Source organism: Balaenoptera ricei, chromosome 6 (assembly GCF_028023285.1).
Source record: "Balaenoptera ricei isolate mBalRic1 chromosome 6, mBalRic1.hap2, whole genome shotgun sequence".
NCBI classification, from domain to species: Eukaryota; Metazoa; Chordata; class Mammalia; order Artiodactyla; family Balaenopteridae; genus Balaenoptera; species Balaenoptera ricei.
In genome coordinates, this window is record NC_082644.1 from 8,048,418 (window position 1) to 8,072,969 (window position 24,552).

Here is a 24,552-nt window from a genome sequence, read left to right on the forward strand (position 1 = left end):
TAAAGTAACAAAGAGCTTTATTTTCATGTCCTGGTTTCTTCTAGGTTTTGCTAACAACCTGGATTCCTGCACTATTGAGCACGTCAACAGTCACAAACACGTCACCTTGGGGAGGAAACAAGTCGCTTTTTTCTAAAGCCCATGGACACAACGGGAAGGTGGCCAGCTCCCTGGTCCCCCCGTTTCCCCTCCTTCTCCTGGCGTCTCCGTCCCGTGGGAAGGGTCCAGGCAGGAGGCTGAATCCGAGCACTGCTCTCCTGTTACTCCCTCCTCATCCCTGGATCCCTCTTGGGGAACCAAGAAGGATAATTCCCTTTTCCTGGTTCTCATATGGAGGGTCTTAACACCAGCCAATGTTTCAAAACCAAAACCAAACCAAACCAAACACCTGCAAAGCAATGCTGGCACAGCTCTCTTCCACTGGCTCTCGTTTTCGTTGCCCCACTGTCATTCCGGGAGGTTTCCCCTTAACTGTCATCACGATTTGCCTCATCTGTCAACAGTGGTGGAATTAGATAGGAACAATTAACCAAAACTAGAAAAGAACAAAATCGGACCCTGTGGAAACTGCCTCAGCCTGAACGCCGGTGAGGTGAACACCAACAGTACCGGCATCCCGACCCCACCCCCCCAATTCCTGTCCCCAGTCCCAAACCCTGCCCACAACCCCTTTGGCGACACTCAGGCATCACGGTCCCTCAAGGGCAAGGCTCTGTGTAGAAGGGGCCCAAGCGCCCTAGGAGGGCTCCACCTGCTCTGGCTCATCCGGTGACAACCTGGGCTGGCACTGGGGGCACCACCACGTGAGCCTCTGCAAGCCCCCCGGAGGCCCCAGTGCCTCCTTCACGACCTGGTGCCCAGCAGGGCACCGCTCCTTCTGGTAGATCTGCGTGTGCTGCTGTCTGCCCTGGAACTTGTCCCGCAGCCAGCCTGCACTGAAGGCCACCACATGGTCCACCAGGGCCTCGAGGCGAGGAAGACCCAGGAGTGAGCCGGGAGAAAGCGGGTGGATCCCAGCTCTGAACAGGGCCTCGTTCTTAATGATGTTCCCTGGAAGAAGGCAGGGAGGGGCGAGGGAAGGAAAAAGGACACATCCATAAGGAAAGCCGGCCACAAAATTAACAAAACAGAGCACAGCTGATACGACGGCAGCGGGGAGCGTCTCACGAAGATCCAGCGCGGCTGAGAAGCTCTCGGGCAAGTCACGTACTGAATCAGCCGGCCCGTCTGCGAAGTATTTGCTAACACTTACCCTTTAGGTTGTTGTGAAGACGAAATGACGTAAAACTCCCGCGTGGCCCATGTTACAGCAAAGAGATTAACAAGAGGGGCTCTGGACCCGAGTGCCTGGCTGTGAATCCCGGCTACCTGACCCTGGTGAATTCCCTGCCTCCTTGAGGCTTCCGTTTCCTGGTCTGTAAAGCGCAGGGGAGGTTCCCTGGTTTTCGTGGGCAGTAAATGAGAATTCTCACACACACGTACAAATGCTGAGCACCGTGCTGGTATGTAGAGGGGAATCAATAAATACTGGCTGTTAGGATTAATTAAAATGTCAAGCATGACGCCTGAAATATAGAAAGTGTTTAGGAGGTATTATTATATTACTTTCCTACTCCTGCCTCATTTGCTGTGAAGTCAACCTCGACCTCTCCGTCCAGAATCAGTAAGTTTCTTCAAAATGTCCCAACAGTGCACTTTCTTTAACCTCTACCAGGCATTTATCACAGTCTATCTTAAGCTCCAGGGGGCTGAGTCCATGCTTGCTGGGTCACTAACAACACTCTCCTTCAGGAGAGAAGGGGCTCGGTGGAGGCCAGGCGTTCGGCATGTGTGGAGCAGATGGACGGACGGGTGAAAAGGCTGCTCTTTCCAAGAGCTTCACAGTCACACAAAATTTCTCTCTACAATTCGCCAGCAGACTACCTGCTTCATATCTCAGCTGTGCCCTTAGAGCAATGTGTCTTTTGCTTTCGTTTCTTCATCTGAATGAAGGGAAAACTAGTAAGTGGCCATCCTGGGGAAGAGCAGTAAGGATGAACCCATGAACCTGGCACAGTGGAGTCACCTGAAAAATGTCGGCTGTTCTGATTATCGTTTGTAACAACAGCCGGTTACACAGCATTTCTCTTGCTAATTTACCCCAAAGGCCGCTCCTGGAAGCCTGTGCTCCTCTGGGTGCAGGGTCTGCGTTTGTCCTACTATACTTAAATTAAAAAATAAATTAAAAAAAAAAAAAAGGATGGAGGGGACGTGACCCCTGCACTCTAGAAGGTCATGCTCCAGTGCGGCTATCAGGCCGACTACGACTGATAATGTAATGAGCGTCGGAGAGAAGTTAGACATGGCCTGATCTACTCCCTCATTTTAAAAACGAGGGAAGTGGAGCCGAGGAGCCCAGGTGATCGTCCAGCATCACTGACACCTGCGGTGGGTGCCAGTTTCCTGCCTCCTGGACGAGGGACTTTTTCATTAAGTCGGTCAGTGGGACCACCCTCTGCCATCAGCCATACCTAAGCCTGAGAAGTATCTCTGGTCCAACAGCGTATAGCAGACGGGCTGCTCCCGGCCCAGAGCTTCCAGGGCCTGTCCTCGATGGAACTTTTCTGACAAGATGTCAGAGGTGGGTCTGACCACCGGGAAAGAGGAGCTCCACACCATCTGACAGTTATAGAAGGCCAAGAAGCCGCCCCCGCCGAAGTGCAGGACCAGCCTGGGAAGAGAGGAGAGGTCACAGTGCACAGGGCTATGACAGTAGCATCAGGTCACACGTGCACACACAGCTCCCACTCCGCTCAGGATAATCTGGGGAAGCTAAGGTCCCAGAGGAGAAAAGGGATGGCTCTGCCAGAATTGTTAAACTCTCACGGCCAAATGGAGTAATTAAAAGAAAATGTATACTCTCTCCTTTTTTCTGATCATAACAATACGTGTTGGCAGAAGGCAACTTGGGACGTACAGAGAAGTCTCAAATTCAGGAGGTGTGGCTATGGCACAAAGCAGGGCTTGTGAAGGACGGAGGACAGAGAAACCGACGCTAAGGAGGCAGCTCTCCCAGTCCCAGGCAAGACCTACCAAGAAAGACACATACACACACCGCCCCTCCCCGGGCTTCCTGAATTCCAGGGACACAGGAGAAACCTCATGAACCCTGAGAAGCAATAACGGGTTACTCTGTAAGGGGAGAGACTCGGGCTGCAGCTGGACTCCAAGACTCACGTATCTGACCTGGGTGGTATCTTATGTGAAAGTAAAGGGACAGCTTGAGAGGAACAGGACTCAGAAGAACACCTACGCATAGTACCTGAGGTAATTACTCAAGGAAAAGTACATCCCAACGGAAATTAAATCAGCAAGGATCTCAAGATGAGGGGAGATGGAAAGGACGGATGGAAAGATTAGCACTGGACTCTGTCACGTCTATTGTGAGATCCGAGTGGCCTGCAATCGTAACAGTGCATCTGTAATCCAAGTGTGAGGAAAAGATTCTCAGAACAAAAAGACACCTACATTAGTGTGTTTTTAATATTAATTAATTTAATTATACATAACTAACAATGTAGTTAATTAACAATCTGGAACTAAAATTCTAAACTATCTCAGCAGACACAAGAGATGGGGAAGAAATGACAGGAAAGTACAGAAGAAGAAATATTTTAAAGGTCTCATCTCAGAGGGAGGGGGGAAGGAGAGTGAGCAAAATATCAGTGTTAATAATAAGGGAGAAGATTATTAATTTAATGCTATTAAAAATTTGATAGTTATTAACTCAGGGAAAAAAACAGATATCATTTAAAGATAATATTATTACCAAAGGAATAAAGATGAATAGCAGTACTTCCTAATTAACAGAGGTTTAAAAAAAAAAGGAAGAAAAGAGACTTCCCTGGTTGCAGAGTGGTTAAGAATCCACCTGCCAATGCAGGGGACACAGGTTCGAGCCCTGGTCCGGGAAGATGCCACATGCTGCGGGGCAACTAAGCCCGTGCGCCACAACTACTGAGCCTGCGCTCTAGAGCCCACGAGCCACAACAAGAGAAGCCACCACAATGAGAAGCCCGCGCACCGCAACAAAGAGTAGCCCTCGCTTGCCGCAACTAGAGAAAGCCCGCGCGCAGCAACGAAGACCCAACGCAGCCAAAAATAAAATTAATTTAAAAAAAAAAAAGGAAGAAAAGAAATGTGATAAATCCAACAGAAAAGAAGAAAACAAGGGACAATAAAACTACAAATGAAAGAAAATCCAAATAGCACAGTTACCCCATTTCAAAACAAGGAGTTTGCGTCTGACTTTAAAGAGATACAAAAGCCTGCTATTTACTGTTTATAACAAGCATACCTAAAATAAGTGAAAAAACAGACCTACAGCTAAGTGGAAAAAAGACCAGGGGGTGAGCCACCAAACACGGAGCGGCACTGTTAACATCAAGAGAAGCAGAATTAGGGCTAAGGGCAGAGAGAGGGTCCAGGACTGTTTAATAATGAAGCTGCAAAGAACCTTTGAGAGTCAGGGACCCTGATGCCTGGGAGCAAGGGCAGCAAAACACAGAAACAAACACGAAAGACAAGGAGAAACTCTATAAAACCACAACTAGCCTGGGGGACTTCAATGCTCCTCTTCCCAAGTTTTGCATATTAAACAAAAAAAAAAAATAAGCAAAAACAGAGAAAATCTGAGCTATCAAAACAATAACCTGCTCTTAACATTTACAGAATGTTTTTCTTTTTTTGTTTGGTTGGTTTTTGTCAGAATGTTTTACTTTTAATGAACATTCTATCTTCATTTATGTACACAAAATGTAAGCAAAGATCAATTATGTGTTTGGCTGCAAATCTTGATGCCAAAAGTAGAAAATTTACAGGCTGCCACCCTGATCGTAATGCAATAAAAAAATTAAAACAACAAAAAAAACCCCAAAAAGATGACCCCAAATACTCAAAGACTTGAAAAATTAGGAAATACTCTTCCATATGGATAGTATACACAACTATTATTATTTATTTGAAGGACCTACAAAGTAGATAAAACTCAGGCAAGCCTAATAAAGAAAAAAAGGGGGCGCGGCAGCCAAAGCAAAATATGCAACATGGAAGGAGTTATAACTTGACAGGAAGAGATTCAAATATAAGTGAATGACATGAGTTCACCGTGTGGCAATAAATTTGAAGGCCTGCGGGACCAGCCTTGTTAGTGGAAGGGCGTTCCAATCGCCCCGGCTGGTGACCGAGTCCGGAATCAGCCCACGGGCCCAGCTTTGGGCCATGAGACGTTTCCTGGGGGTTTCGGGGAAAGCTCTCCTTGCTCATCTGAACTTTAGAAATGACCCTCTCTCTCTTCTCTTCCTCTTTTCTTGTGTGGATATAAGGCCTGGAACTGCAGGAGTCTCCTGCTGCTGGTCTAAGGGCAAAGCCAACAATGTGGCAAAGTGCAAAGTCAGGAGAATCACAAGAATGTGAAGCCAAAGGCTTGGATCTGCGTCAACACCAAAGCCCACACTCCCTCTGAACTTCTAATTATGGTTGACCCCTGAACAACTTGGGGGTTGGGAAGCTGACCCTCTGAATAGTTGAAAATCCGCGCATGTAACTTACAGCCGGCCTCTGTATCCACGGTTCCGTATCCACAGATTCAACCAACCTCAGAGTGAGTCATGTAGCAATGTAATATTACTATTGAAAAAATCCCCGTGTAAGTGGCCCCGTGCAGTTCAAACCTGTGTTGTTCAAGGGTCAACTGTCTGTGAGTCAAAAAAATCTCACCATTCAAGCCAGTCTGAGTTGTTGTTTTTTTTCTCTCTCTCTCTTTTTTTGGCCTCACCACGCGGCTTGCGGGATCTTAGTTCCCCGACCCGGGATCAAACCCAGGCCCTCGGCAGTGGAAGCGCTGAGTCCTAACCACTGGACTGCCAGGGAACTCCCTCTCTGAGTTATTTTTATAGTCCCAAGCATCTTACTGGCCTTACATCATACCATAAACAAAGACTGTAGTTCTGGACATGAAAAAATATGTAATTATGAAACTAGAAAAGTATTTTGATTTGGAGGTAGAAGGAGCCTTCTTTAGCGAGAGGATAAAACTTAAGAGCTATCAAGGAAAATACCGACCACTCACTACATACAAACTAAAAATCCTGAATGCCTAAAGGCACAAACACCATCAAAGGACACAGACAGGCTGGAAACACTAGCACCACACATCACAGAGGGTAACACACAGCATCCGAAAGCCCCTACAAATTGAAAAGAAGTACACAAAAAACTCAGTGCTACCATAAGAACGTTCATTCTCTTTGACCAGCAATGATTCCTCTGGGAATCTACACTAAGGAAAGAATCCTGAACATGGATAGAGGTTTCTGCACTGATATTCTCCTCAACATTAACAGACTGAAAACTGGGGCAATTCTGTCCCTAAATTCAGAGAGCACTAGTCAAGCCATAAAATGTTGTTCAGAGGCCTCCCAGCCTCAAGGGCTTGTGTTTGTTGGGAAAGTACTCCCCGCTCTCTAAGCTGCCAGGTGGTCCCCATCCCTCTCTGGGTGCAGACCACAGTCGACCTGCCATCTCAGTGGGCAGAGAAGCGGGTTCCCTCTCCTAGGCGGCGGGCTGCTGGAGACCACCCAGCGTGCCCGCAGAGCCCGGCCCAGGCCCGCACAGTGGAGCCCTGGCGAACCCCACAGACCCCGCACAGCCGCCGACACTCACAGCCCACGGCCTGCTCAACCACGCCTTACCTTGGAGAGGGGTCTCTCCAGTCACCCCTCTTGTTTGCCTTCTTCGCTCTGGAGAACTCGTTCACCCAAATGCTGCCAAACAAACCAAAGCTGACCTGCAGCCACCTCTCGGCACCTCCTGCAGGGCTGTCTCCCCACAAACACTGCAGGCCATCATCTCCACTGGGGACAGCATCGTCTCCTCCTGGGGACCCGGAGGACTGGTCAGAGACTTCCTGGTGGTGCCCGGCCTCTTCCTTCCACTCTCTGTGTAGAGGCGCTGACAGTGGGTTGTTGCCAGGGCACACGATTTCTTCATCTGGATCAAATCTAAGGAATAATTTCTTTCCATGGACCTAGAAAAAGATGAACATGATCTAAGGCTCTGCTATAGACTTATTTGTGTCCTCTCAAAATTCATGTGTTGAAATCAACCCCCAGTGTGATGGTGTCTGGAGGTGGGTCCTCCAGGAGGTGATTACGTCATGAAGGTAGAGCCCTCATGAATGGGATTAGTGCCCTTATAAAAGAGACTTCAAAAAAAAAAAAAAAAAAAGAGACTTCAGAGGGCTCCCTCAACCCTTCTTCCACATGAGGACACAGCAAAAAGATGGCTGTCTACAAACCAGGAAGTGGGTCCTCACCAGACACTGAATCTGCTGGCACCTTGACCTTGGACTTTCCATGCTCCAGACTGTGAGAAATAAATTTCTGTTGTTTATAAGCCACCTGGTGTGAGGTATTCTGTTACTGCAGTCAAAACAGACTGAGTCTTACCCAGAAAGGGGAAGACTGGAAGAGACGTATATAGACATTTATCCTAATGCAAATGTCTCCCCTCTTGCCTCTTCCATGAAACTTTCCCAGCTTGAGTATTTGGGACTTGCCTTTTGCTTTTTGCTCCAGTCGTGTGAGCACTTAGTACATGGTTTTCAAAGTAATTAGAAGCAAGTGGAAGTATCAGATCAGCAATGAAATAGATGCACGCTAGATGCAGGGCCACCCTAGAATACCTGAGGGGAAATACTCCCAATTTTTTCATGAATTAGCTAATAAGTAAATACTAATTGTCATTCCTGTATTCAATTCATAATACTTTTTCTTTGTTAGAAATAATCAACATACATACACATACACACCACAAATTGACAGCAGCTAAAGACAACCCACTGTAAAATTCTGTAGCCCTCACCACCCCCCTGAAATTGGATTTGATAGAAGGAATGGCCACAAGAGACCTCACGATAAAAAATGACGATCAGTACGATTTCAGTAGAAGAAAATGAAAACAGAAAATGTGTGTAAAAGAATGTTCCAGCTACTGAGTATTCTATTTTCATATTGCTAGTCCTGGAAGGTAATGTGTATATGGCCCGATTCCAGGATAAGCCTGTTCTGCAAGACCCGAAATTCAGGCAGTCTTTCCAAGAATTAAAACCGAAACATCTGGCATTAATAATGGAAATGCCTGTGATACTTTGACCACCAAAGGTACATACTTAAAGATCACAGTTCTGATGAGATCTCCAATTTGTCAATTAGTATAAAAATTAACAACTGGAGCAGTCTTTTGAGGCCCTCTCCCCAAAAGAGGGCATTATCTTTCTAAATAATTCCAGAATAACTTAACTGCAAATGTGAGCACAGTTGTTTGCTGCCACACATCAGAAATGGTTTAACTGAGCTTACATAAAAACCTGAGCAAGGAATAAAGTAGGCATAAGAGAGTTTGCTCCAGACAACACTTTCTCGATGCAACTTCACCCATGTTGGTATAAGGCTGATGAAAATATTTGTCAGATGACCCTCAAGGTCAAAACATTTACCAGGTCAAAAGGCCTAGGTCGGGAGACCCTTGCACCCTTCCCAACAACGGCAATTTCCGCCGTCCCTCTTTTAAATTCCTCTGACACTATGGTTAGTTCAGTTCTAATTGTTAACTGGGTTTATACAACGTGCCAGGCAGTGTGCTAGGTGCTGAGGGCCACACAGATGAGTGAGTCTCTGCTCCTTCCCTCAGGGAATTCAGGATTTAAAAGGAATGAAGTTCTGAACCAGGTTACAACAGGGATGAACCTACGAAACATTATGCTCAGTGAAAGAAGCCAGTCACACACGGCATGATTCCAAGTATGTGAAATGCCCCCACAAAAGGCAAATCTGTAGCACAGAAAATAGAGTAAAATGGTCGCTTAGGGCTGGGGGTGGAGAGTTGGGGTGAAAGGGAAAGGACTAATGGGCACAAGGCTTCTTTCGGGGGTGATGAAATGTTCTGAAGTTGATTATGGTGATGGTTGCACAACTCTGTGTCAAGAAACTGAATTGTACACTTGAAATGGGTGAACTGGATGCGATGTGAATTACACCTCAGTAAAGCTGTAAATATTTTTTAATTGGAGGACTGGTATAAAGTCTAAGTACGCAGTGGGATTTGATCTCCAGATGTCCCACCCACCCAGACTAGGATGGGACAGAAACATTAACAGGCGGAAAGGACTCAATATTTACCTCCCACCCATAATGCTTTCTTAGGCAGCTCTGGAGTGTGTGCTCTGCAAAATGAGAGGCTAAATCAAAAGAGAAGATGATATGGGACCAAGTGTGGAGAGACTGCTGGCTGCCTCCCACTATCCCTCTCTCCCCTCTTCCCTACCAACAAATCTACTGATTTCAGGAACGTCAACATGCTCAGCTAAAAACCTACGTCTCCCAGCCTCCCTTACAGATGGGGAAGCCAGTGAGATTGTGCAGGAATGGTCAAATGTGGTTTCCAGGAAAGCTCTTTAAAATGGATGAACCAGTTTCCAGCTCCCTCCTGCCTTTTCTTCCTGCCTGGAACGTGGATGTAATGGCTGGAATCCCAGCTGCCATGTTATCATCGTCATCATGAGGATGAGGGCTACACCCCAGGGAGAGAAGAGCAGGAGCTTGGGCCCCAGTGATATCGTGTCACTCCTACACCACCCTGGACCACCTCCTCTGGACTTCCTATTATGGGAAGGCGGAAAAAAACCCTCCTGACTTGTATAAGCCACTCTTCTGAGTCTGTTATGAGCAATTACACATAATTCCTGACACAGAAACTGGAGAGCTTATAAGGAAGGACAGTGAAGGGCCATGCCAGATAAACAGCTGGCACAGAGTGGAGCCAATTTTCCTCTGCCTCACGAGCCCACCCTGCTCATTCCACCTCCATTTTTTTTTTTTTTTTTTTTTTAATTTATAACTGTGTTGGGTCTTCGTTTCTGTGCAAGGGCTTTCTCTAGTTGCGGCGAGCGGGTGTCACTCTTCATCGCGGTGCACGGGCCTCTCACTATCATGGCCTCTCTTGTTGTGGAGCACAGGCTCCAGACGCGCAGTCTCAGTAGTGTGGCTCACGGGCCCAGCCGCTCCGCGGCATGTGGGATCTTCCCAGACCAGGGCTTGAACCCGTGTCCCCTGCATTGGCAGGCAGATTCTCAACCACTGCACCACCAGGGAAGCCCTCCCACCTCCATTTTTGAATCTGTAACTGATTTTCAAACCTGAAATGCCCTTTCTTCTCCTTCTGACCCACTTAAGTCCTCCATCCTTCAAGGTCCAGCTCAAGTCCCATCTCCGTCATGAAGGCTTTTTCTCCAGGCCACAGGACCTCTTCTATGTCGAGGCCCTCAGCTGGGGCTTAATCACACGCTCCCTTCCTCCATTCATTGTTACCTAACAGCTTCCCACTTAGGGACACAGGTCCAAACTTCCAAATTCAACTCTCAGATCCTGAGAATAGGACCCACGGACAGAGGCACCGAAAGGGAGCCCACTGATGGGGACCCACTTGCCAGGCAGCTCCCCAAGGCCACCTCCCTTAGGCTTCTGGGCTCCCAACACTGACCCCTGCCTTGGTTTACTGGGAAACCAGTGCCCAGATCCATCTCAAGGCTCCCTTGCCTCACATTCTTCTGTCCACTCAGCTACTGAGTAAATATTTTCTGCAAGCCAGCTCTGTGAAGGCAGGTGCTAAGATCCTGGCCTCTGGGACCCAGAGACAAAGGGACATTAATCCTGTTCTGCAGGCCAGTCTGGACGAAGAGTCCAGGTGCTCTCACGGGAACAGCACAGACCTGGAGGTCAGGGGGCCTGTGCTCCAGTCTCTGTCCCTTGCTAGCTACGTCGGCTTGGGCTAACCACTCCCTCTCCCTGAGCCCCACCTCCAAATGCAGAAAACACACATGAAGGTGTAGCAGACCTCTCACAGACCTCTTCCAGTTCAAGAATGGTTTTATAGCCTGGTGTGTGTGTGTGTGTGTGTGTGTGTGTGAGAGTGAGAGAGAGAGAGAGAGGGAGAGAGAGAGGGAGAGAGAGAGGGAGAGAGAGGGAGAAGGGCAAGGTGGAAGACAGAGAACTAGTATTTACTGAGCACCTATTATGCGCCAGGCATAAAGTCTGCTTAATTCAACAATTTTAACTGGTAGGTGTTTATCCCCATTTTACAATTCTAGCAAACACTAGAGCTAAGAGGTTATGTAACTTGCTCAGGAGCACACAGCTAAGAAGCAGCAGAAATCCTTGGTTTTTCTACCGGCAATTACCAAATGCCTCCTAAGTGCCGGGCACTCAGTTAAGTGCCAGGAATACACTATTGCTGAGGTCACAGCCCCTGCCCTGTTTACTTGTCTCCTCCACTCAACAGGCAGGACAAATTCAGCAGTGAGCGTCCAAAAGGAGGTATAGGGCGCCCGGGAAGCACAGCAGAGTCTCTTCTCCAACCCAGAGAAGGCAGGGCAGGCTTCTCAGAGGATGTGATGGCAAGGCTAAATCCAGAAGGAGACCAGGAATTACCATGGTAACATGAAGGGACAGGAATGGGGGTGGCGCTGGGAGAAAAAGGAAGACCTGCCCACGCAGGGCAGCAGCACGCCAACCATGAAGGACTGTGAGAGGAGCTCTAGATAGTTCAAAATGATTGGAGAGAGATCTGGGGCAGGGTGAACTGCAGGCCAGAGAGGGAGGCATGAGTCAGACCACAAAGAGCTCTGCGAGCCCCTTAGGGCAGGGGTCCCCAACCCCCGGTCCCTGGCCGGCCTCGGCCTGTTAGGAACCGGGCCACACAGCAGGAGGTGCGCGGCGGGCGGAAGAGCGAGCGAAGCTTCATCTGCCGCTCCCCATGGCTCGCATTACCGCCTGAACCATCCCGCCCCCCACACCCCTGCCATCCGTGGAAAAATTGTCTTCCACGAAACCACAGGTTCCTGGTGCCAAAAAGGTTGGGGACCGCTGCCTTAGGGAATTCTGACTCATGCTCAGAGCAAAGATGAGTCAGGCTGAAATCCAGATCAGAAGGCTATGCTCTTTCCTCACCTCCCTGCTGGCCCCATAGAATGAAACACGGTTTCCAAACAAAGGTGCACATCAGAGTCTGCTGGAGTCATCACAACCGCTCCAGACGCTGAATGTGAATACCCAGCTCGTGCACATGTATTTTTTATAGTTCCGCAGGCCACTGTGCTGCTCACCTGAGGCTGAGAAATGTCAGAAGGGGAGCTGCGTGGAGTCCCAGCGTGCTCGCCTCAGGCTCGAGGAAGTGACAGCATGGAAAGTTCTGAGATAAATTTAGGGGCGGTACAGGGTGTGCTGACGGAGTCGGCCCGCTGGGGTGAGCTGTGGAATGAGCCCGTCAGAAGACGCTGCACTCACCTGGGTGTCCTGCAGCCACAGGGATTGGAAGCCGGCAGGGTTCAGCTTCTTACTGCTGCCCCCTGTCTTGACCACCTGCTGCCCCACGAAGGGGGAGACCAGATGGTGAAACTTCCTCACAGACGGCCCCTCCGGCATCCCTGCAGGCAGAAACGTGGAAAAGAGGCCGCTGACTTAGCTGGTTTCTCTAGAATTTCTGATGGGTGCCAAGCTCCAAGCAGCCGTTTTTGGGGTTTTTTTTTTTTTTTGCCATCAACTTTAAGAGCATATACGGCCAAAAAGGGAACGTGGCTGGGAAGGTGGGGTCCGATCAAAGAGAAAGCCCCGGTGTGGGAGGCTGTGAGCCAGCTTCCCGAGGAGGGCTGCCCCATCCCATCCCCCCTCGCCTTTCTTCAGGAGCACCAACACTGTGCCAGGCATCACACCACAAGCGCCCTCCGCTTTGATCCTGTGGCAGCCTGAACGGGAGCCCACCCTTGTTACTCGTTTCCTGGACTGTGGTCCCTAACTCATCTCCAGGCTTTCTCTGTCCTCCTTCTGCCTCCCCAAAGCAATCATTCCAGCCCACTGCTGCTGCTTTATCTCCTCTCTTTCCGTGGAGAGATGGTCGAGGTAGAGGAGGCTGTAAGGGACACAGACACAGATGCAGATCCAGCCCTGCCAGGACCACCCTGCTAGTAGCAGCACGGCATATGTGACAACAATGCAGAGCTCAGAATCATGGCAGGTGCAGACACAGGGTCATGTCAGGTCAGATCAGGGAGAGGCCACATCTGGCTTACCTAGGGAAGATTATCCCTGGTAACTGAGAAACAGTTGGGGTTCCATTTTAACCGTGATGTAGGGTGACCTGTGACCCCCATCTCCTCCTGCCCAAATCATCCAAGTTCACTGCGAGCTTGTGCGGGAGGCATTCATGTGTTTGAGCCTGAGTGCTCGGCACCCCAGCTTCTAAGACACAGAAGGCATTCCCCCCACCCTTACCCTACTTATCCACCTGTTCCCTCACCTGCGCAAGACTGCAAGTTATGATGAAAACCCAAAGAACTAAGCAGTTTCCTGGCACAGTGGTAGCTACTGCATTTCAGTAATTCTAAGTAATATTTTAAAATCTCTGAAATGGCGGTGCCTCTTACAGTCCATGCTTTCCCAGAGTTTAATTAGCAGCACGTTCCATAATACGTATTTTTAATTTGATGGTGCTTTAGACTCACTAAAATGTAGTACAACTGCCCCTAATCAGACCTTCAAGTCACTCAAGAGGCTCTCCTGACAAAACTGCGGGGCTGCAGGAAGACCGGCCACCGTGCAGCCGACCTGAACCTCAACCAGCTCTGTGCCCTGTCTCTCCAACCGTGGAAGCTTCTGGAAAAGCTCCCCTCTGAAATGCCTCTGATGCTTAAAATCTTTCGACACAAGGGCATGTTTCTTTCTCGGGTTTATTTATGTAAATGGAAAGCTGGGCAGCGAGCGGCCTCTACCACAGCCTTAAAAGATCAGAAGCCGCAGGGACACAGGTCCCGAGGGGACACCCCGCGCACGCTCGTTAGCCGCGCGAGGCTGGTAAGGGGCTGCCTAGCGGACCACACTGACGGAGGAGGGGGCGTCGCCGGCGTCCTCTCTTCTCAGCACGTCACCGCCGCCCCCGCCCCCGCCCCGGGGAGAGTCTAAAATGGCTGCTTTGCCCAGCGCCTTCTCGGGGTGATGGGGGGAGAAGCGGACGCAGAGACGGGACTGACGGTCACTGCAGGAGCCTCGGTCGGGCGGGGGGGGGGGGGGGGAATGTTAAAAAGTGGTAAACAGCCAAAATAAAAAGAAAAATTCAACCCGGGCTGCGGGTTTCCATGAGGGACGCTTCTAAAACGTTCGGTAACTGAGTTTTCACGCCGGTAACAAGGTGACGAGGGTAAAGCTGGGGAAAGCCCTGCATTTCCGACGGGGGGCGGGGGGACCCGCTACCGCCGAGGACGCGCCGCTCCGCCCCCTCCCCACCCACGCAGGTCCCGCGACGCGGCAGGGGGACTCGCGGCGGGACTTACCGGCTCCCCGCCCGCAGACCCCGTGACCCCAGCGCCTGCGAGGCCCGCAGACCGCCTCCGCGCGGGCCGTGGAAGACCCGGCGCCCGGCGTGCGCGCGGGTTGCCCCCGGGATGCGCGCGGCACTCTGTCGTAGGCGGGCGGGGGAGGCGTGAGGGGAGCGCGGCTCTGACTGGAGGTGGGGAGTGGGTAGAGCGAGACTCCTCCCCCGGGGGGTGGGGTAGCTCGGGGCTCCGCCCCCGGTGAGCGTAGGAGGCGGGGCTCGCCCTGCGCGGGTGGGGTTCGGGATTCCGTTGTCCAAACAGGTGCGGGGCTCTGTCCTGGGAGGCGGGAGTGGGGTTTCGCCCTTGGGAGAGGCGGTGAGGGTGCGGAGCTCCTCCCCTAAGGAGGTCGCTGGAGGCTGGGCCAATGCCGAGTGTCGCGGGTAACGGGTGGAGAGAGAGTGAGTCAGAGCAGACGGTGGGGAAGAAGCAAACCGCCTTTGGAAAGTTTATTGTCTTACGAAGATAGAGAAAATTAAGTTGCTGAATAGGAGAACTTTAGGTGGTCAGGCAAAGGCAAGCCTTTGGTTTTGCTGAGCCTCCGAGCCCAGCGAGGTAATTGTGAAAAGGAAACAGGTTGTCAAGAAATCTCATGAAGTTTTTAAAGGGTGGGATTTTTTTTTTTACTTTATATGATTTGAATATTATTATTTGAATTTTTACCGTAAGCAAATTTTGCTTTAAAGATAATATTAAAATTTTCCAGACAATAAAAAAGATAAAATAGTAGACTTTTAAAATAAGAATGTTCCATTGTTGTTAATTCTCCAGAGGATGGGGAGCCAGCACTTTCCAAGAAGTCAGCAGGGAAGTTTGGGGAAACTGTTCCGGATGGCAGGCACCAGGGACTGTAGCTGAGAGGGCCCTGGGGAGGTCTTGGCCAGCCCAGGGAGACAGGCCCAGTCCCTCCCCAGGTTGTGTCTTGCTGATCCAGCCGGAGCAGTACGGGTGGCGCTTCTACTGAACCGGCTAGGGCAGGAAGTGAGGAGAGGAAGGTTGGAAGGTTGGAAGGTCTGGGCTACTGAGGGTGCTCAGCACAGAGGAGCCCTGGAGGGGGGATGAGGTTTGAGGGGATGGTGTTGCCATCCCCCCCGAGCCTTCTGGTCTCCCTCTTTCTATACCTGGCCTCTTCTGGGAACAACATACCCACCACGGCATGCCACCTGCTGTAGGATCAAGCACACCCTAACAGTAGCTTCTGGAGCCCCTAACTCCCCATTCTGTAGACTCTGGCTGAGCTGGGAAGGAAGCCAGAGCCACAATCCTTGCCTCGCCTCTTGGACTGAATGCCTGGTGCCTAAGAGGGCTCTTCTGAGGCTGAAGGGTTGTAGAGTTGAGCAACCACGTGGTTCACAGCTTACCTCTGTCATTTACAGTATAGCTGTTGTTTGCTGAGCACATGCACTATTCTAAGCTCCTTACATATATTGCCTCAGTAGTAGTTATGGGGAGACAAAGCAAGTCACAGTATCTCTGAATCTATTCAGCATGAAGTGGGATAGCTATTTCATGGTGTTATTATGGAAATATCACAAAGCAAGGCTTCTCAAACTTTATATGAATCACCTGGGAATGTTGTTTAAATGCAGATTCTGACTCAGGTTTGGAGCAGGGCCCAAGATTTTGCCTTTCCCACAAGCTCCCAGATGCTGCTGGTGGTCCAGGGACATAAGGTGGAGCAGTGAGGACTTAGGAGCACAGCGGTTGGCAGTTGGTGGCACTTAATATTCTTTGAATGAATGGCTACATTAGATCTTAGATACGAAACTCATAAACTGTAAAGTGCAGTGCAAATGTATGCAGTCACCATTCTAAGACAATAAAGCTGGGGAATCTGCCTGGCAAAGGGCAAGCTTCCAGAAGCGCAACTCTGTAGAAGAGCAGCGAAGAACACTGTTGCTGCATCAGACTACCTGGGTCCAAATCCCACCGCTCTGTGGGCAGAGCTTGGGCAAGTAATTTAACCTTTCCATACCTTAGTTTCTTCGTCTGTAAAATGCAGTGAAATGCCTACCTCACTGGGTTATGGTGGGATTTACTGAGATGATTCACCTAAATCTCTTAGCGCTGGGCCTGACATATAGTGACAGATCAATATGTTTTTAGTTATTGTTAGTTGCATCCTGGACGGGGAGGGGGCGGGCAACCTCAAAGCCCACAGGAGCCTGGGCCTCAGCACTATGGGGGTCAGCACCCAGTTTTCTAAGGGCCATGGAGCCGATTTCTCCCTCTCCTTTTGTGCCCGTGACATCTTAAACAGGGTTAAAGTTACAATGCCCATGAAAATCGATTAAAGCAAGAAAGGATGTGATGGAGAAAAGCAGTAGGATGTGGTGGGGAATCAGATTGCCAGTGAATGAGCTTGGGGTCCTGAACCACATGGAGGAGGTTTCATGTGTCTCTAGGAACCCCTGGGGAGCCTGGAGGGCTGAGAGTGAGGCCCCTGGGCCCATTCCAGTTGCCCCTCTTTTTTGGACGTGTGACTGTGGACGGTGAGCCCTATTTTCCAGTGGTTCTAGGACCTTCTTTCATCATGTCTAAACTGGAGAATTCGGAACCAAGGATTCTCCCCAACTTCTAGAGAGACGTTGAAAGACTTCTTCTTGGAGTGGGACTCCAGGTTGTGCGGGGTTTTCAGCTTTTAGGTTTCCACTCTTTGGGAGAGGCAGGGGGGCGGTGTAAAAGCTCAGATTCTGCAGTCAGGTTTGAATCCTGGTTCTGCATGTACTAGTTCTGTGGCCTAAGGGAGCTACTTAAAATCCATGGACTGTATCTTCTTCGTGTGCCAAACGTGGTTGTGAGGATATAGGAAAGTTTTAATGGATGTATAAAGCTACTAGCGCAGCTGATTTGCAGGAGTGCTCGGTAAGTGGCAGGTGCTTTTTTTAGCACAATTTCTGGGGTGGTCTCAGATGGAATGTTTGAAAATCAGGCTGTTGCATTCTGGAGGCCACAAGGAAGAGAACGCCGGCGCCCCCAAATGGTGAGCGCATTAACTGCAAGGGAGGTATCTTTATGCCACTCTCGGCCTCCTTAGTGAGGGTAGGTGCTCAGTAAGTGCCGCTCTTCCTCATGCCAGCTCTGTGGCCTTGGGCAAGTTCCCTCGACGATGGTGGGACAAGAGGGCTTGGACCCGATCATCTCTGAGACCCCTCATGACCTGTAAACGAGTCAGGCATGGCATCCCAATCCAGGCATCCTTTTTCCTAGTGGGGTTATTTCCCTTCAATTCGACTTGCCCTGGTCAGCTGAGGAAGGAAACCTCAGCAATACTACCCCCAGTTCTTAGCAGCTCGTGTCCTGTAACCCCCCCTGTACTCCCACAGACCCCAGGCCCAAACCCTCCTGTAAGGAAGGGGCTACCAGGAATTCCTCAGCCCTGTCCTTGTGCAAACTGCTAGATTTTAGGCTGCAGGACCTCCGGGGGCGCCTAGAGCAGCTCCAGGGGCCTTGACAACTGCCCTGGGACTGTCCCACTGCTTTGCTTCATAGCTAAATGGCAAGGTTTGCTCTGGGTCCCAAGTACCAGGACACCCTGGTCAGATGGAGCTGACCTCATCAGTTTGACCAACACAGCCTTGCAGCCCTGGACTAAACTGGAGCCTGAGTATAGGCGTTCTTAACCTGGGGAATATGGAGAAGTTTCCAGAGTTCATAGAACCCCTGAAATTGTGAGTGGTGTATGGGTACCACTCATATATGTGTACCTTTCTAGGAAAGTGGTCATGGATTTTGTTACATTTTCAGAGAGGTCTGGGACTCCAAAAATTAAAAAAAAAAACAAAAAACACTGCCCCAAATTGCAGAAATGACTTTCTTCAAGCATTCTCCAAGCAGGACCCTGTTCCGGTCCCATAACCTGCAGTGCCTCTCAAACCTCATCAACGCAGCTGGGTAGTGAGGGAAGACACCAAGGTCATTTGATGGACGTAAGAAAACACACCACAACTACAGCATGGCATGCTGTCCCCATCAGTGTCACAGCGGTAAAAGACCTGAAAATGTTTTCCATCGATCTGCTTCCTCCACTGAAATCAGCTTTCAGAGCCTACAGTCCTTTCTTCAATAGTTCTTCATGATGGGAAATTTCTATTCTTTGAAGGGGCGTTTAGAATCAGGACAGGTGACAAAAATTGGTCAAGTGATGTAATTCTATTTGGGACCCCCAAATTCTGTTTGTGGCTGAGAAGCAATAAGCTTGGTTCTCTTAGGCTGATCTGAGCAGGTCTGGAGAGCCTCTAAAGGGAGTTCCAACCTATGTTTTCACCGTGGCTGAAACAGTGGAATAAGTAGTTTCCAAGGCAGCTACTTTGAGAGGCAATGCTCATTTGGATGAATAGCTTCTGAAACATTTTAAAACCTCATTACTTGGGTCACAATAAAGGTACTATTTTCCCCTTGGAGAACATCCATCCGGAGTCTCCAGAGGGAGTATTTTCAAATCTTGGGGCCCTGAGGTTTCATCCGGACCAACAAGAGTATGTAAGACTGAGAGAGATGAGCCACTTTGCTCAACTTGTGGTTTCAGAGCTGCTGGTCCAAAGTCCTGGATGCTGGATGGAATTCAGTGTGACCCCAGGGATGAATTTCTTCATGTCTTTTCCTGACCATCCGCACAGCATGACAGCCCCAGCCAGGCATGGGACTTGTGCTCCCTGCGTGATACCAGATATGGCAAGGATAATTTCGGATTATTTCTGCTCTCACAACTGCTTAGAGCTTAAAGGGAACTTAAAGATCTCCTCCTCCAAAACATTTGCAGATGAAGCTGCTGAGGTGAAGAGCAGTTTGGTGAAATGCCCAGAGTCCCACAGCTAGACACTGGCCGAACCTGGACTAGAATTCTGAAACCTCAGAATCCCGTGTCTGGCTCTTTCTGGTGGGCTCCTCCCTTACTTTTCTTTTCTTTCTTTCTTTTTTTTTTTTTTGGCCATGCCACACAGCTTGTGGGATCTTAGTTCCCCGACCAGGGATTGAACCTGCGTCCTCGGCAGTGAAAGCGTGGAGTCCTAACCACTGGACCGCCAGGGAAGTCCCTCCCTTACTTTTCAAGGAAGCAGAAGCACGGGTGGAAATGGGTACAGAATCTGTTCCAGGAAGTGATTGTATGGTAGTGGTCCCCTCCAAGAGCCCCCGGGACCCAGAGATTCACCCAATAGGACCCCATGAGCCATTTTCAAATAGTCAGAAAAGCCCCAAGGTAACCATCTATCCAATAGCCATACCAAGACTGCAGAGCAACCTAAATCGAGCATCTCTGCCTAAGACGGGAATTCAATCAGCTTAGTGTTACGGACTATCTGGTAGTACTTGTTAGCAGAGATGAGAAGCTATGCTTTCTGTTCTGTTAAAAACTGAAGTGTAATTTATTTGCAGTTTGGGTTTTGATCTATAAAAAGTGAGGAAAGCCCAAATAATTATGTAGACAAAATAATTTCTAAACATGGACACTATGGTAGGGGTGGGGTGGGGTAAAGGGGGAACTTCGGCTGTGGTAAGGCTGGAAGCCACTTTAAGGAAATCTGCAAGGATGTTAAGGGGTGGGGGGACAGGAAGACTTCCTGAAAGTGTTTCCAGCCCATACCACTACAGAGAAGTCTGGGGGATTCTCTGAATAAGTACAAAGCAACGGCTTTACATTGTAAAGCACATTAGCTGGCATCACTCATTGCTTTGTTCAGCAGAGTCCTGGTCAAAGGTCTGTTTAGGATTCTGTTATTTCACTCTTACCTCTTTTGTTTCCCAGCCCAGCCCAAAAGTCTTAAGATAATCAAGAACCCTAGAAATAACGGACATTTTCAATTTTTTATTTTCAAGAGTTCTAAAGGAAAAGGACAGAGGAGGAATGATAGAGCTAAATGTTTCACATGTCTAATTACAACCCAATTCATCTGAGTAAATCTATCTTAAAGAAGCAGCAGCACAAGAGACTACAATATCTTCGTTGTAACAGGGGTCTACTGGTAGTGTTCACTAGTATCGTTTACTAGTATTGAACTTCATCTGAATTGAGTCCTGCAATCAGAGATTCACTGATTTGGAACTTCCAAACTGCCCAGTGATTTGAACTTCAAGTACATCTGGTTAAAAACCTATGCAGTCACATGTTTATTTCTCAGGTGAAGCGAGGCCACCACAGCTGTAGGACAGGAGGCAGTCGCCGCAGAGCAGGGAGGGGATGGAGTGCGTGCGTGATGGAGTGTGGGGATCTCATTTATCACCCTTCACTCAAGAAGAGAAGCTCCCTCTTTGGGTCTGAAAACCCCCTAGCACAGGGCCTGCCACCGCTGCTAAGCTGGGGCCCAAGAGTACCACCCGGTACCTTGCAGGCTTTTCCTGGTTCCACTGTTCCCGTTAGCCCAGAGCACAGCTGTGTATGATCGCCTCTTTCTGTAAAACCGAACCCACAATCTCCCAGGCTTCAACCAGTGATCTAGTCATGCACAGACCCAAAGAAAACTGGACTTTGAGAAACTAGGTCTGTTTTAATGCCATTTTTGCTTGGATTATTTAGTTCTCCTTGTTACTGAAGTCTTTTTGCAAACGTTACAGCTGCAGCTACTGGAGGGGAGATAAAAATTGCACAGGAGCCAGGGTGAAATAGAGCAGCAGTGCTCCCAGGAGGCTAAGGAACTGAACGGAAAGCAACAGTGTCCCGGGCAGGGAGCCCTCAGGAGCATGGATTCCACTTCCCAGGCTAAACCTGGAAGCTTTGAGGCTGGTCCTTGGTTCGGGGAAGATACATATCTGTGTTGTTAAGGATGGTGGCGTGTTTGTGTTCCAGCTTCAAGCAAGGCAAGGATGCAAGCTGAAGAGTAGTTTCCAATGTCAGAAAATGATTTAAAAAACTGAAAGCCAGTCACCTCCACTCCAAAAGCAGCTTTCCAAATGGCTGTTTCTCATGTGCTAGTATCCAAGTCAGTAAGTTCTGGGGGCTCAGAAGGGGGGGCGCATCAAATAAACTCCAGCCCAGCTCTATCTGATGCATGTTCAGTGAATATAAACTTATTTTCACTACTGTCAACCCAAGCCAAACATAATCATGGCTAAATCTGCTACTACTCACGCCCCAAAGGCATCCAAAAGTCAAATATTAAGGATTAATGTTCTTGACTGTTAAAATGATTTGACCTGTGCTTCAAAATTTTTCTCATAGTGAGAGGTGAGCCCGAAAGGGAATGTGAGGGATGTCTGAGCCCGAACACATGCCACTGGCTGCTGCACTCACCGTATTAGGCCAGACATTTCTCGTTGCTGGCCTCCCTCCCCCTCCCCAGCCACTTCCCAACCGTCTGGGAATTGCATCCTTTTGAGTATCCTGATTGGTAGCAACTTGACTTACTCTGAGGATGCATTTGATTTGGGAAAGCAACCAAGTCTGGTGAGCAAGGAGGCTGAATCAAGCTGGATTTTACCATCTGGGGTGAAGCATAAGTTATGACTATATAAGGAATGAGGTCAATCTTCTGGTACTGTGTGTGTGTGTGTGTGTATGTATGTATATATATATATATATATATATATATATATATATATATCCTTCTGAAAACCATTCCTAACGGGAAGTGGCAAAAATGTTCTCAGCAAAGACTTCATCATCAGAAAACACGTCCTCCCCAAGGCCAACATAAATCCTGGTAGATTTTATTTTTGGTTTTGAATCTCTTTTTTTATTCTTTGCTAGAGTTATCGGTTACTCATCCCTTTGGATGGTAGCTGTGTTGAATAGCTTTGGCTATTTCTTAAAAGGCTTTTCCGATTTTACATAGAAGAATGGTTGTTATAGTTTTTTTTTTTCCCTTACCTGCTCAAAAATAACAAGGGTGTTGTGAAAGGTCAAAGGCCGCCAGTTGCCCACTGGGTTTGGCATAAGCCAGCTGAGAGGCAGGAAACTACTGCCAACAATTATCAGTGGGGGTGGATTTGCCTGTCTGGGTTCCGTTCCACAGGCCTTAGGGCCACTCCCTTCAACCCCACCTCACTTTTAAGATGAAGCAATTAAGCAATTCTGTAGACTAAGAAAGTGAAGACAAAATGGACAAAGGAGAAATTTTCACCTTCTGTGCCACTGGTGTGGAGCACCACTGAGCCCCTCCAGGGGCTTGTTTGGATCAAACCAGAAAGGAGAAGCTGGCAGAGCACGTCTTGCGCACGTCTCAAACCTGGAGGGCTGGAGAGACCACGGCCCGGCAGCTCTGCCTCACGCTCCAGCCACTGGTGTGCCCGAGGGGAGGTCTAAAAATGCCCCCTTCGTTGGGAGGCAACTTCTGGGCCACAGGAAATTTAGTTAAGGGCTGGTCCAACCCTCTCCTAGGAAACCAAGCCTAGAGGTTACCTGTCAAGGTCAGAAGCTAGTCCTTGTCACTAGCTCCCGTCACACACAGAGGAAGCCTCAGCCAACTGCCGAAAGGAATGAAGGGAGATACGATTCAGACGCAGCCTGTGAGCACATCAGCAAAGGGGCCTCAGTGGCTCAGGGCTGCCTTGCAAACGGCAGCAGCGAACCTCCCAGGAAAGACCTCAGAGGGAGGAGGAGAAGGGAAAGAGGAATACAGATAAATTTATTAGTTAAATACTGATTTTACAGCCATTTCACCTTAAGACAACGTTAGCAGGTTTGTGGGTTAAGGAAGGTATACGAAGGCGGCTTTCTTAGAAGAAAGCGATGTAAATGATGATTAAAACAGAACCTGGGTTTAAAGATACTCTCTGCTACCGCCAGGAGGATTTGGGCTGGGGGCTGGGTGTTTGGAGTAGCACAGAGGAAGGCCAGTCAGCTACATTCTGTTGGCAGCCAGGACACGGAAGGAAGCGTCTTCGTGAGCCCAGGGCCACGGGCAGAGACAGCAACGTGGAGAGGAGGCCGATTCCCAGCCCGCGAGAGTGGGAAGGGCCCCCCCACCCCGCCACGGCCGCCCGCCCGGTGTCTTCTCTCATCACTCGTCGTCTTTCTTCCATGAGTTGTGTAGTGTTGGTTTGAATTTATGTTGAGAAATCCCTAGCATCTGGCCTCCTGGACAAAAGATTGCTGCTGGAGAAAGAACGTGGGTGCAGGCGCTGCGCCCCTCGGCTGCACTCGGCCCGCAGTCCCGGCAACAGACGCGTCTCCGCGGTACCATGGCGCATGCGCAAATTCCAGGCTGACAAGCCCGCCCCACGCAGCGCGGCCCCAGGCCCCGCGATGGTGTCCACTAGACATCCTCTCTAGAAGGATCTCAAGTCTTGGATGAATGCTAGTCAAACTTGCTTCAGCACCAGAACCGTTTTTGTTCTTACTCAGGACCCCCCTGAGCGTGATGGGGTGGAAGGATTTGGGGACGTGTTCAAGCTGCGGGCAGAGCTGAATCACCGAGAGCAGTGGAGGGGCGCTTATTTTAAGAGGCCTCGGGGATGAAGAGAAGGAGCGATTTTAGCCGCGGAAGGAACTTGCGGGGAGGCGAGGTTGCCAGATTGTGAGTTTGCCGAAGCCACTCTGCGGAGGGAGAAGCGGCCCCTCCTCCATCTCCCCACGGAGCATCCGGTAACACTGGCCCTACCCCGTGTTTCTGGAGTCAAGATTCAGTATGAGGGATGCAGGTGTGCCGAGCCGGAAGGGGAGTGTTGGGCGAGGGCAGGACCCGCCGAGGGGTCCAAGCACATGTCCATCAGATACCCTGATTCAGGCTGGAGCAGGGGCCCCGGCACCCTGCCCTCGGATCCCCCGTGCCGGGAACACCGTGGAAAAAACCACCATTTCGGGCCACAGCGGTGGAAAGACAAGGGAGAAGGACATCTCGTCTCTTGTCAGGGGTGGTGAGGCAGAAAATGAGAAGGAGTCTGCAACTCCGCGGAAGGGGCTTAAGTATGCTCCTAGTGAAGGGGTGCTCTTCCAGATCAGAGTCTGCGCTCTCCCCAGTCCCCCACCTTGAAAAGCTATCCAATAAAACCCAGCGCCCGCTCCCCTAACCAAATCATTGACTTCAAGTTTCTTCCCAGCTCTTGTCTGGAGTCATTCCCAGACAGAGCAGGCCGGCCCCTGGGGGCCCAGCGCCTCATCTCTGCTGTCCTCCGAGTCCCAAGTCCATGCAGGAATCCAAGGAGGGAAGGAGGTGACA

General features: G+C 49.6%; 1 protein-coding gene across 1 annotated transcript; it reads right to left on the reverse strand.

The window, feature by feature from the left end:
* NEIL2 (nei like DNA glycosylase 2) lies at positions 1–14,555 on the reverse strand. The gene is made up of 5 exons (XM_059926789.1): positions 14,420–14,555; positions 12,381–12,520; positions 6,732–7,066; positions 2,511–2,710; positions 1–1,050 (listed from the first exon to the last, which is right to left on the reverse strand). The coding sequence occupies exons 2-5, from the start codon at positions 12,516–12,518 to the stop codon at positions 737–739; spliced, it is 987 nt and encodes a 328-aa protein (XP_059782772.1). The 5' UTR covers positions 12,519–12,520; positions 14,420–14,555; the 3' UTR covers positions 1–736.
* Between the last annotated feature and the right edge of the window lie 9,997 nt (positions 14,556–24,552).

Coding starts and splice junctions, on each gene's coding strand:
- NEIL2 (XM_059926789.1), bottom strand. CDS start 12,518: ATGCCGGAGGGGCCGTCTGTGAGGAAGTTTCACCATCTGGTCTCCCCC. Junction 2,711..6,731: donor TGGAGAGACCCCTCTCCAAG/GTAAGGCGTGGT, acceptor CTCTCTTCCCAG/GCTGGTCCTGCACTTCGGCG. Junction 1,051..2,510: donor GAGATACTTCTCAGGCTTAG/GTATGGCTGATG, acceptor GCCTTCTTCCAG/GGAACATCATTAAGAACGAG.